Here is a 13280-nt window from a genome sequence, read left to right as displayed (position 1 = left end):
TCAGCGGTTCTGCATGCTGCCACATCACTCTGAACCCTCCGCCTAGGTAAGGCTTGGGAATCACCTAACTGGAATGGATATGAGCAATCACTCGAAGAAGAAAAGACGGTTACTCACCTTTGTAACTGTTGTTCTTCGAGATGTGTTGCTCATATCCATTCCAAACCCACCCTCATTCCCCACTGTCAGAGTAGCCGGCAAGAAGGAACTGAAGGGTGGCCGGGTCGGCTGGGTTATATATCCGGTGCCATAGCGGCGCCGCTCCAGGGGGCGCCCAGCTGACCCGCCGAGTGTTGCTAGGGTAAAAAGTCTTCCGACGAATGTGCACGCGGCGCGCGCACACCTAACTGGAATGGATATGAGCAACACATCTCGAAGAACAACAGTTACAAAGGTGAGTAACCGTCTTTTTGGTAGCACTGGAATCAGTTACCACGGGAGAGTGTGGAATTCTCATCATTGGAGGTTTTTAAGAACTGGTTAGACAGTCAGTTCTCAGGTGTACTTAGTCCTGCCTCAGTGCAGGCGGCTGAACTAGCTGACCTCTCGAAGTCCTATCTGGCTGTACCTTTCTATGATTCTATGAACAAAGAGTTCAGCACACTGTTCCAGGGAAGCACAAGGTCAAGACTCAAGGGGCAATGCCCTCCCATTGTCCTGGACAGACCACTTCAGGTATGCCTTCCCTTCCAGACCACTAATACCCCAGGTTCAATGGAAGATTTGTCACAACAAAGCACAAGTCATTCTCATCTCACCCTTTTGGCTGAGACAGTTCAAATTTGCAGACTTCCTACAAATGTCAGTCTGTCAACCCATCAGCATTCAGTCCTTCCTGGACCTGCTAACTCAGGAGAATGGCAGGTTTAAACATCCCAGCCCAGACTCTTTTCACCTCATGGTTTGGTTTTTGGATGGGCATCAGACCTAAAGCATTCCTGTTTGGAGGCTGTTCAATCTATTTTTAATTACAGCAGGAAAGATTCTACCAGAGAATGTTATCTAGCCAGGTGGAGCCATTTCTCTACTTGGGTGCGCCAGAAGCAATTATCGTCAGGGATTGCAGGTATTCCTGCTGTTTTAGACTCTCTCTTCACTCTCAAGACATTGGATCTGTCTATTAGCTTATTGTGGGTCCGTCTAGTGCAATCAGTCCATTCCATCATCCAGTAGGTTGCTATTTTATTTTTACTCACTGAGCAACAACTAGATTTCTGAAGGGTCTGCTAGGAAGCAGTGAAGCCAACACCACAGTGGGACATCTATCTCCTACTTTCAGCACTTACTGGGCCACCTTTTGAACTGCTGGCCATGTGCTTTATGTCCCACCTGTCTATGAAGGTCACCTTCCTGGTTGACATTAGGTCGGTCAGGAGGGTGGGCAAGCTGGGGGCCCTCATGGCTAAACTATATTGGCTACATTTCATAAAGAGAACTTATCCCTTTGTCTCCACCTGAAATTCATCCCAAAGGTAATTTCCAAATTCCAGCATAAACCAATTGATTCACTTAATGGTGCTCTTCCCAAAACCTCATGCCTCCAGTGTCAGACGAGCATTGGTGTTCTACCTGCAAAGAACGAAACCATTTACAAAATCACGTAGACTATTTGTTGCTATAGTGGAGTGAGCATGGAGACAAGCAATATCTGCTCAGAGACACTATAAATGGATTTCTGGCTGTAGCCTCCTTTACTATCAGTTGATGCATTTCACTCCCTTGGACAGAATGAGAGCCCATTTCTCTAGAGCATAGGCAACCTGAGTAGCATTTCTTCAAGACGTGCCTATGTTGGACATATGTAAGGGGGCAACCTGGAGTTCCATGCAGACTTTTAAGATGCATAACGCTTTGGTCCAAGCCCCTCCTGCTGATGCAGCCTTTGGAATTACAGTTTTACAGACACCAATACAACCTGCATCCTCGCACCCCCCTCCTATTTGAGTACTGCTTGCCAGAACCTCAGGTGTGAAATACACATAGGGACCAGCACTCAAAGAAGAAATGGAGGTTACTTTTCTGTAACTGGAAGTTCTTCAAGATGTGTGGTTCCTATCTGTTTTCCGCTACCCTTCCTCCTTTCCCCTGCTTCAAGTCATGAATGGGTTAATGGTAGAAAAAGAATCGGAAAGGTAGTCGGTCCTCACCTCCCCTACACCCTAGGTGCTGAGCACAAGGAGATCCAGGGTGGAGGCTTAGACTAACACAGACACTACTTGCAAGATTTTCCAGTCTCAGGTGCATGGTAAACGTGCATGCCCACACGTGGAATATTGATAGGGACAACACATCTGGAAGAACTTCCAGTTACAGGTAAATAATCTCCATTTACCACACAGTAGTATCTGAGCTACTGCAGTTATTTCCCTGGTCTCAGAAAAAGCATTAACTACAGTGTGCTAGCTTTGAATGGTGACCTTTTTATCTCACATACTTCTAATGGCATGGGCAGGCTAATAACATCTACCCACAAAACTAATCAAGCCAAACACTGCAACTCCCTATAACTTACTGTCCCAACTTGCTCCCTCCTCATATGCTGACAAAAAGAGGGGAAATTGCCTTTCACCATTCTTACTATGTGTCACCTTTTTTATTTTGACCTTAAACATTTTGATCTCTTTCTGCACCTTCCAAAGAGGGAATGTTCGCAGTATTCTTTATTCTTTTAATAAGGTTGGGGTTTTTTTCCTGTGGTTTTCGTACTCAGACTCAGTCAGGAAGAGCCTTTGGTTTTTCTAACTCCTTTATTCTACCATTCCCTTCCCCTATTCTTTCACAATCCAAGTGGTGGTGTAACGTCATAGCTATTAACCTGTTCTAGAAAATAGAAACTAAGCTATATGGATGGATGTGCACTGCTTCAGGCAGATTATAGTCTTGGTTCTCTCTTTAATTGATTATAAAATGGAGCGTTCTTAGAATCCCTAAATACTGTATTAAATTTTGTTTTTACAAATGATTTCAAACGTAAATTGTACCTGTTCAATATTTCACTATTTAGGGCATGAGTCTGCCTAATCCTTACGCATGTGTGACCAGAGTAAAGGGCAGACAGAATCACAGTCTTTTCCCTCAGAGAAATGCAAGGACGGCTCTCTCCTTACTTCACTGGGGGAGACAGAGGATCGGGGGAGGAGAAAGGGCCTTGCTCCATCTCCCATGTTCACCGGGCAGCAAAGTCACATGGAAAATGGTAAACTGCAGCCCAGAAGGGGTTGGATGCTTAGTCTTTGCACATCTAGGAGCTCTGGGAGGCAGAATTCCTTTCACTGCTACCTCTGTGGTGGCTTTTCCCTGCATTGCCCTTTAATGTGGGGTGTGCTTACAAGGCACAAATGAGCCCTCACTAAATTTTAAACATTACTTCTAGTTGTTATAACCCTGAAAAAAGCTATTATTTCATACCATGACATTATAAAAGCTGTTCCTTCCAAACACAAAACTTAGTGTTCCCTTATGAGTACAGGCGAGTCTCATCTTACATGGGGGTTCCATTCCGCGGTTAGCGTGTAAAGCGAAAACCACGTGTAGGCAAAATTACATTGAGTTGAATGGCAGGCGGAATCGCCCGCATTACAGTTACAGTATTAAAATTGTTGTTTTTCTCTTTTTTTGTTTTTTTTTTGTTTTTGCCAACTGCGTAAAGCTGAAATCGCGCATGTTAAATGCGTGTAAGATGCGACAGACCTGTAGTTTCATAGATGTCAATCAATCTATAGCAGTGTGAAGAATTTTAAATTGAAATCTTACATTATCTTTGATGTACAATATAAGACCCCTATCTGGAACTGATTTACAAAGTGGTTTGTATACTCTGTCTCAGGAGTCCAGAACAGTTTTGAAGATAAGCTTTGTAGGAGGTGGCTAAAATTGTCATTGAGAGGAAAGAGGGTGAGTGAGTTGAAGGGAATGTTATTTTATAAAGCCTGTGTACAGAAGACAGAGACAGAAGTCTCACCCAGATTATTTTTAGTACAATGCTAATACCATGGCTCAGTTAAAAAAGATGAATCCTACAGGGTATACCAGAGGTCCAGCAATTTCTTAACTAGCTGCAAATATCTTGCATTGTAATATTACAATATCTAAATGCTATCCATTTTTTTAAAATTGGAATAATTTTACTAGCACCCGTATACTTTACTCTGTTAGATATTTACTCAGTATTCAATATAATGTTTTCGTTGATAGTTCCACAGAAGAAACAAGGCATCAGAAATGTGAATATATATTGCACAGTGTGGAACCAAAAAGGCAGTGTGACCAAAACAAACAAATCTTGATGGTGGTAACAAACTTGCAGGATGTACTAGGTTAAATAGTTTTCCCTTTAATGATTTTGAAATGTGGAAATTAATATACAGCATAACATTTTTATACTTCTTTGAGCTTAACTGTCTTAGCCTAGTGTGTTGTGTGTGAATAAATCTGAGTTTAAGGTCTCTGTGCTTCTCAAAGCATAGATGCATGAACCTGTTTCCTTGGATCCTGGAACGGGGGGCGTGGAAGGAGAGTGCTGCATTTTCCTCCCATTCTGTGGAAGCCTCTACATTGATTCCACAGAAAATTTCAGGCCTACAGATTTGGGGTGGATGGAACCAAAATAGGGAGGGCACCTGGCAGATTATTGGGAATAAACTGTTGTCAAGTGTCCTCTATACATATGTCCCAAGTCTCTGGCTGAAACCTTGTGATCCACAAGTATGGGGGGTTGTGGGGAGGTTTGGGACCAACAGCCTGTGCTTCCTCAAACAGAAAAATAGCAAACAAATTCTGTGAGTGCAACTCAGAGTGCCCAGTCCCCTAAGTGGCTTACTCCCCCACAGATCAACATTGGGCCCTAAATTCCTGGGGGCAGGGATTGTGTCAGTTTCTATGTTGAGTGAATTGTCAGCACCAATAAATAACTAATACAGTAAAAATCTAGCTAATCCACACTCCTCTAAAACTAAACTACAACTGACAAAATAAATTAACAAAAGACAAAGTTTCATGAGCATTATTTTGATTGTTTATTGTGTTTGTCCATTTACTTGTCAGTTCACAAGTTCATTAATTTATAGATGTTCTCTGGTCAGAAGTGTAAATTAGCAAAATTCTGTTGTAATAATGAATGTTATACAGGTAAATTATCCAACCATCAAACAATGATAAATTATCAATTTGAGAGGTTTTCCTTTAAAAAGATCTATCCATTGTGCTATATTATTATTTCAGTGACCTGTTTTCACACAGTTATTACACCATGGGTTACCATTTCTTTTGTAGCATGGCCTACATCTAAATAAAGATGTAGTCTCCCAGGCACCTCCCCTGCTATTCATAGTTGGGCAAACCATTTCTTGTTTGTAGCTGCATAATATTCCTATGGGAACTGCAGCAATTGCTTATGTGGAAAGGTAATATTAAGAAAGTATTCAATATATTTTTCGCTTTCTTTTAATGCAGTGCAGCTAGAAATGAGATTAAGGAGCTAGTATCTTTTAACCAGTTTATCCCCTGGGATTGCTGGCACGTGCTTCACAATCTGGGAACCAATAAGATAGCAACTATATGTTTTTGTATTTCACAATACCACGGTACATTCAGTAGGATTGTGTAAAGTTCTGCAAAGTAGCCAAAACATGTAGGAGAGCCACTAAAAGTTGGTTTGAGGTTTTGTTTTTTCCCCCAGGATCCAAAAGCATAAATCAGGTTACCGCAAATATGGAAAATGTGGAAAAAGAAGGAACCACTAAAATTATTGTACCTTCCCCAGTAAAAAGGTAAGTGTAGTGAGACCAAAAAAGCCTTAATCTTGGCTTACTAATGAAGAGCTCCCATAAAGTGCTGGATAGAAAAAGAAGTATATTAAGTATTAGTAAATTTTTAAGACCAGGAAGGACCTTCTGCCCAACACATGCCATAGAATTTCACCCAGTAATTCTTGTATCAATGCCTTATCTTCTGTCTGCACTTGAGTGTATTGTTTAGACATCCAGTCTTGATTTAAACAAAAAACCTACCAGATTATGGCATGAAAGACACTTCCTGGGTTGGGGTTGGGGTTGGGGTGAAGGTCTACAGCCCCAGTGGGAGCTTCAGAAGGAAGGATCAATGCATCCAAGAATGCAGAGGAAGAATGGAGTCTGAGAAGTCCTCTGAAAGGGCGCAGCATGTGTTCCTACTGTCCACCTCTGTTCAGGGCCAGTTCTTTCCAGTGTGAGGCAGGAGAAAAGGTGGGCATGGCCCCATCCCACTCAAACTGCCCACTTTGGGAAATCTGGCACTGCTGTCAGTCCTTGCAGCCACCACCCATTCTGCTGTGCTGCAGACACTGGTAAGGCCAGGCATAATATTGGTCAAAGTTTAAGAATCTTTTGGGCCTGATCATGAGCTGGTGTAAATCAGCAACACTCCATTGAATATAGTGGTCAATTTTCTTTCATTTTTCAAAACTGAAATATACTTCTCCAGTTAACAGTTATACTTAAGAGGGAAAGAAAACCTGAACCTGAACGTGACAAATTGAAAGTCTAAAATATTCTTCAGCAGATTCCCATTAATGTATGTTTTTAAACGGTGTTAATCATTTTTAATTAAAAGAACTGGTTAAAACAACTTCAGAGTATATCTGCTATTCCTTGCAGACTGCATATCTTGTGTATTGTAGGCACTTGTCTGCATAGAGACTTGTTCTAGACTTATTTTAGAGAAGATAGTAAGAGAGACGTTTCTCTGTCATGACAGTTAAATAACAAAATTCCTTGATTTTTCTTTGTATCTGTATCAGCATTTGAAAAATATTTTCCACCTCTACTAAACATGGGGACCAGACAGCATACTTCCTCTGTGAGGCATTTACAGTTTGGTACTCCATCCCACTTCATTCTAGTAATACACCCTAAGAATGCTTACAAGGCATCTTTTATTAGCTCCTCTGAGCTGAGTCTTCGTAGCTTAGCATTTCATTCACTGCTGAAATAGATAGCTGCTCACCTATGCATAAATGGTATAAATTCAAGATAAACCAGGAAAAAAACAGTAATCTCTCATGAAATTCCAATGCTAACTTTTTCAAAGATACTAAATGAGCTCAATCCCTTTTGCAACTGCATTCCTGAAGATAATGCCAGTATCTGAAGAGCTGCCATGCTCTCGCACTGTAGCTGTAAAATGTATGTCTGCTCTGAATGAGAAATGGCTTAGCATTCTAATACTGTTAATTCAGCACCCAGGATTATTCCTCTTTCTCTTTTTTTAAAGCTGTATTGGACATGCATTTAAAATTGTGTCTTCATTCTAATGATCACCTCATTGTGTAATTGTAATACTATGCACAAAAAAAAAAGGAGCAGGGATGTGGCGGTTCCCCCAGTACAGGACAGGGCCTATTTATCAGGTTCATTTGTACCAACTGAAGTGAGTTGGGGTTGAGAATAGATTCTTTGCATACATCTGAATTGACAGCCAAATGGGTGCAATATTAAGAAAAATATGATTCACCTTCTGAAGTGACCCCATTTTATTTCTGCCTTTTTCTGCTGCCTTGTTGGTAGCTTTGCAGTTTTTACACTATATGAGAATTAAATGATTAACTCAACAACCTGGAGTAACAGAAGGCTGAGGTTAAAAGTAGATTAACAAATTAAGTATCCAAGTTTTCTTAATAACTTCCTGTCAGGGAGGTTACTAACTTTACCGTTACAGTGAAAAATGCTGGCTTGTGTCTCTCTAAACCTTTCTAGAAGCCTTTGGTGGTGGTTTGTACTTTGGAAATGTCTGTAGCATTTATATTTGGGGTAAGCAAGACAAATTAGATTCCTGAAAAGGGTACAGTAGTCTAGAAAGTTTGAGAGACACTATTTTAGAACATATTGATGGCTTCTCCTCCATAGATAGAGTAGAAGTTCAGTCACATGCTCACTGCTGACTACTTGTGAGTCCACTGTCCTATCCCTGACTGCCTCGGAACATTTTTTTCCGGAGTTACTCAGAAATTATATTGCAGAGCGAATTCGCTGGTGCTCTTTCCAACTTCCAGAGCTGATGTTTCTGTGAAGAATTCTTCAGGATGGAGGGCCAACAGCTTTATTCCTGAAAAGTGGGTTTTCTCAGGTCTTGTCTACACTATGGGGTGAGATCAATCTAAGTTACACAACTTCAGTTAGGTGAATAATGTAGCTGAAGTCAACATACTTTATATCTATTTACCGTGGGGTCCACAATATGCTATGTCAACGGGAGACGTTTTCCCGTCGACTCCCCTTGCGCTTCTCATTCAGGTGGAGTACAGGAGTCAATGGGAGAGCGATCTGCAGTTGATTTAGCGGGTCTTCACTAGACCTGCTAAATTGACCGCCAATGCATCAATCACCGTGCATCAATCCCCTGGCAAATGTAGACAAGCCCTCAGAGCTGCATGTTCCTAGAATGAGCATTAATGAGGTCATGGGCAAAAAGAAGTGTTTTTAAATTATCATTGTCATGGTTTTTATATTTATATGTATTTTTCCTTAGCTTTAAAAAGGCAAAAAGTGAAAATAGTCCAGAAACCCAAAGAAGTAAAATAAGTGCACCATGGGAGGAAAATGGCCCCCAGAGGTAAGGTAAACATCATGCAGTGGCAAAGATTTTGCTTGGTTGATGGTGCAAGAGTGGTGATGTAATACATTCATGAGTAGCAAGCTCAGAGTGACCATATATCACGCATTCCAGAAGCCAGACCTTTTCGTGTAGCATGTTACCTGGCATTTCTGCATAAGTCCCTCAGTACATTCTGGATACCATCATGGCTTGTTCTGATTAGTGCCCTTTCAGGGAAAGAATGAAACAATTGATAAGTATTCTGTTGCCAGAAGTGCAAAGTGCATGTATTTATTTTTCAGTAATGTAAATCAGAGTACAAAAGTAATATCCTGGTAGCAAGTTACACTTTTGCAGAAGAAATAAGCATTATGCTTAATCCAGCTGAAACATTTAGTATATTATTACATTCATGGTAAATTGACATTAAAAATGATTTTGTGACCTTTGAGAGAGGAAATGTTATCCAACTGCAATGTTGCTGCTTTCGTATTAAAACTATCCTTTTGGGAAGATGCAAGTTTGATATTTTAGCAGCTAAATGATGATAATCTTGAAATTATGTATCTCTTTACATCCCAAAGCACTTGGCTTCATATGCCGTTTTTCATGGTCTCTGGTAAAGAATTTCCACCATTGAAATGCAGTCACCTCTGGGATGAAGTATAGCTCTTTAACTGAGCAGAGTAATGCTCTAAAACAACCATGTATGGCAGGGAATGAAGAAGAAGAATATAACTGAACCCCCAGAGGGCATTTAGGAAGGCAGAATGTAACACCCAAACTGGATTTTGGGCAGAATACATGGTATTACCATCATTTTTCTTGTGAAAAATACCTAGTGATCTTCAATGGACCAAGTTAGGACCTTAGTTTAACATATCTCATCCAAAAAGATTGTGGAGCTACTTACTGTAAGAGCAATAAACCACTCTGTCATAATGAAATATACACTCACTGGGGTTTTGGAAGCTCTTGTTTTGCCTTCTACCTGACATTGTGGCCAGAGTATACATATGCTGTCATATACATGACCTTTTGCTTAAATATTTTCATACAAAGAGTATTTGTGGGGAAATACCATGTTGTAAATTAATTAACCTGTGCTGTGATCCAGTCAGAGCATCAGACTGGGTCATTGCTTGGATGGGAGACCTCCAAGGAAAACTCGGGGCCTGCAAAGTGGTTTTGATAATTCAACAGTTCAGATGTTGTTCACCCCTGAGTTAGAACTGAATCGGTGTGCACCATCATAGGATTATGAGCACTAGGCTGCTGGGGGTGCAGCCATTCAGCCTAGGTGTTAAGCTGAAGAATTGAGCGTATGTTTTCATTAAATATCACTTGGCACTTTTCACAAGCATGGGAACTTTTAACTGTCACTGATCGAATTCCCAATGTGGGTAATTAATTCTACATTTCCCCTGTGTTATCAGTTGGATATTGGATTCTTTTTTACTTCCAGCACTAAAACGTTGTGTAAAGTTATTATGCACAGTTGAAGCATTATTGTACTTCATCCCAGAAATAGCTGCATTTCAGTGACAGGGGAAGTGGTCTCTGTGGATACATCTTCAGTGCAGTTTACCTGTTCTGGGAACCTGAGTTAGCCAAGCCCAAGTGTGAGCATCCATGCTGCAAAGCCACGCTCAAGTTGTACCCATGTAGCTGTGTCCACATTGGTGCTGCGCTGACCCAGGTTAGGCACTAGGATTTCTGGGGGCATACTGCATGGTTCTTAGTGCTGTGCAGCTGTATGAACTGTTTTGCAGTATATTGTGGGAGAACTTGTCTGTCCCTCCTAGGCCCCTCTGTGAAAGTAGTCTTAGCCCACCAAGTCAGTAAACTGAAGCACTTCCAGTTTGGTGTGCTCCACATTGCTGTCCATGGCCTCCATTCCAACAAGTAGCAAGGCATGGGTCCAGCTCAGGACCATGACCTGTTCCAGCTGTTGGCATTAATGAAACTCTTATTTTGGGAACAGCTGGCCAGTGCAGTGCATGAAATGTAGCGGAGAGCATTTTGGCAGTGGCTTGTCACCCGGAGAAGGCAACAATGTGTCTTGCTGAGATCAGGCAGGCTGCATTCAGATATGATGCAGTAGGCACTGCTGATTCGGGATTTAGTTGCTATGAAACCCCCTGTCATGACTGATGGTTCTGGAGCAAGACCACAAGCACTGAATGGTGGAACTACATCATCATGCAGACCTGGGATGACCAGCATTGGGTCTTCCCTACATATGAGGAAGGCTATCTGTGTGGAGCTGCGTGCGGAGCTTGTGCTGACCCTTCAGTGCCAGGACATGCAGATGAAGAGGCCATATCAGTCCAGGAGCAAGTTGATGGTATTCCTGGTAGTTGGGGTGGGTTGTTGGTGAGATGCCAGACTTGCCGTTGGAGTCTCTTGCCTTGCAATGTGCACTCCAAGTTTTTGATACTTTTCCTGCACTGTATTCCCATTTGATGAATCCTCATCTCTGCCAGTCTGTTGGAGATGGTCTCACAGATATTGATTTTGGGAACAAACTGTGGACCTTACTGACCACACACCAGAGGTCCAACAGACCTTTAGTGTGAGCCTCTGACCAGCCAGCAACACACTGGGTTGACGATTTCCTGGATGGCCTCTCTGTTCTAGTGCTATCTGAGTGCTGTGCAGAAATGGAGCAGGTCTCATGGAATGTGAGGCATAAATGCCAGACTGGTGTATATAGACTCATAGACTTTAAGGTCAGAAGGGACCGTTATGTTCATCTAGTCAGACCTCATGCACAATGCAGGCTACAGAATCTTAACCATCCACTTCTGTAACAAACCCCTAACCTATGTCTGAGTTATTGAAGTCTTCAAATTGTGGTTTGAAGACCTCAAGCAGCAGAGAATCTTCCAGCAAGTGACCCATGCCCCACACTGCAGAGGAAGGGAAAAATCTCCAGGGCCTCTGGCAATCTGTCCTGGGCAGGAAAATTCCTTCCCTACCCCAAATATGGTGATCAGTTAAACCCTGAGCATGTGGGCAAGACTCACGTGCCAGCACCCAGGAAAGAATTCTCTGCAGTAACTCAAATCCCATCCCATCACAGACCACTGGGCATACTTACCTGCTGATAATCAAAGATCAATTGCCAAAATTAATTGCCAAAATTAGGCTATAAACTGTGTGGTGACTTCTGGCAGGTGCAGAGTAAGGGAGTAGGTAGAAGGGCAGGAAAATACAACCCTGAAGGAATTGTGGAGAGGCACTGGAGGACTCTCAGCACTTGAGTTCTGTAACCTGGGTACAGTCTGCAGCCACAATGGAAAGTGAGCATATTCCAGCCCAAGTTAAAGTAGAGTTGAGCTCTGACCTATACCTCTGTGTTCAAGACAAGCTGTGTTCAAAGCATCTCTAGACTCACATAAAAGGTTTTTTTGTGTGGATGGTAGTGTGGAGAGCTAAAACCTGAGTGAGAGCTTTGGTTAACTGCAATGAAGAAAATATGTTAGGTTCCTGTTGTTTGGTTCCATAGAATATTTGTTTTTAATATTTATAGATGCGATTGCTGACATTTTTATTTCAGTGCACAAAGTCTTTGGAACCCTTTTTAGTTTCAAAGCATCTGTGCTATGGACTTGTAACTCTCATTTGCATTAATTGGATGTTTTATGTTAATTTAAGTTATATGGACATTGGGAGAGGGGGCTAAGGTTCCTACATATGTAAATTATAGTATGGATTAGTCTCCTGTTTTCACTAGCATTATAAATAAAATGTGTATTTGAAAGTTTAGCTCTCAGCTACAACAGTGCTTTATTAAAAAAATCTTCCTATGCCAGAAATAATGGATGGGTCTGTTCTTCTTTGTGGCTGCTCAGAACTACTGAATCAGTGGCAATGCTCTGTAATATCACTCTCTGAAGGGTTCTGTGTAGTTGTCCCTTGTTTTCAAGATTCAGTGTAATACATTTATTTCTGAAAAACAGTAACATCCTCAATCTCAGCTTGACCAAATCTTATCAACACTCCATTCAGTATAGAGAAACGTACTACTTCTTAACATGGCCAGTACAGCTGTTTTTAAAAATTGAAGTATGTGCCTGCGCAGTGTTTCTGTACAATGAGGCTGGGGTATCTAAATCTTCCGATATTTTTGAGGTCAATTGTTTACTCTTGCTGTTTAATTCTAGTGGACTGTATAATTCTCCCAATGACCGCAATAAATCACCAAAATTTCCTTATTCTCGACGACGGAACCCATCAGGTGGCAGTGAAAATGAATCTGGGCAACACGCTAGAAGAAGGTAAGAATGTGGAGTTATATTAACTTCTGCTTTCAACAGAAGTCTTCTTTTGTGATTCTCCTTGCTTTGGGCTCAGTAAAGGCTCCTTAATCCAGAGCTGTGTTAGAGAAGAGACGTTGCACCAATAATCAATGAATGAACAAAAATTCCAGAATTACTGCTCCTTATGTGGAAGGAGGAAAGCGTGGCCTCCGTGACCCAGGCAAATCCTTCTGAGTCCAATGGGAGAGGTGGGAGGCTGGAAGGCCTTGAGTTAACCACTTTGCCTGCTGTGGTTGCTGGTGCCAGCTGGTTTGGAGATTTGAACTATCTGCCCGTGTGTGCTCATCCCAGTTGCTGCTGCACGCTATGTGGAGCAGAGAGGGGAGGCTGCTTGTTTGACAATGTGATTTTATAAAGTATATCAGTATTGCACTATTGTTTTCAACA

At 41.7% G+C, this 13280-nt stretch overlaps 1 protein-coding gene across 3 annotated transcripts in view; it reads left to right on the top strand.

The window, feature by feature from the left end:
- The window catches only part of EPB41L4A (erythrocyte membrane protein band 4.1 like 4A), a 217753-nt gene that overhangs the window by 162846 nt on the left and 41627 nt on the right, over positions 1 to 13280 (top strand). For all 3 annotated transcript variants that reach the window (XR_012656120.1, XM_032768250.2, XM_032768247.2), the window contains exons 14-16: positions 5678 to 5768; positions 8503 to 8586; positions 12738 to 12851. Coding sequence is in view for 2 of the 3 variants with exons in the window: in XM_032768250.2 (XP_032624141.1) it covers positions 5678 to 5768; positions 8503 to 8586; positions 12738 to 12851 (289 nt within the window). In the remaining variant the exon portion in view is untranslated. The remainder of the gene's footprint in view (positions 1 to 5677; positions 5769 to 8502; positions 8587 to 12737; positions 12852 to 13280) is intronic.

The sequence above is a fragment of the Chelonoidis abingdonii genome, chromosome 6, assembly GCF_003597395.2.
Source record: "Chelonoidis abingdonii isolate Lonesome George chromosome 6, CheloAbing_2.0, whole genome shotgun sequence".
Classification (NCBI taxonomy): Eukaryota; Metazoa; Chordata; order Testudines; family Testudinidae; genus Chelonoidis; species Chelonoidis abingdonii.
The sequence above is the reverse complement of the archived record's forward strand: the minus strand, read 5'-3'. Positions and strand labels throughout refer to the sequence as shown.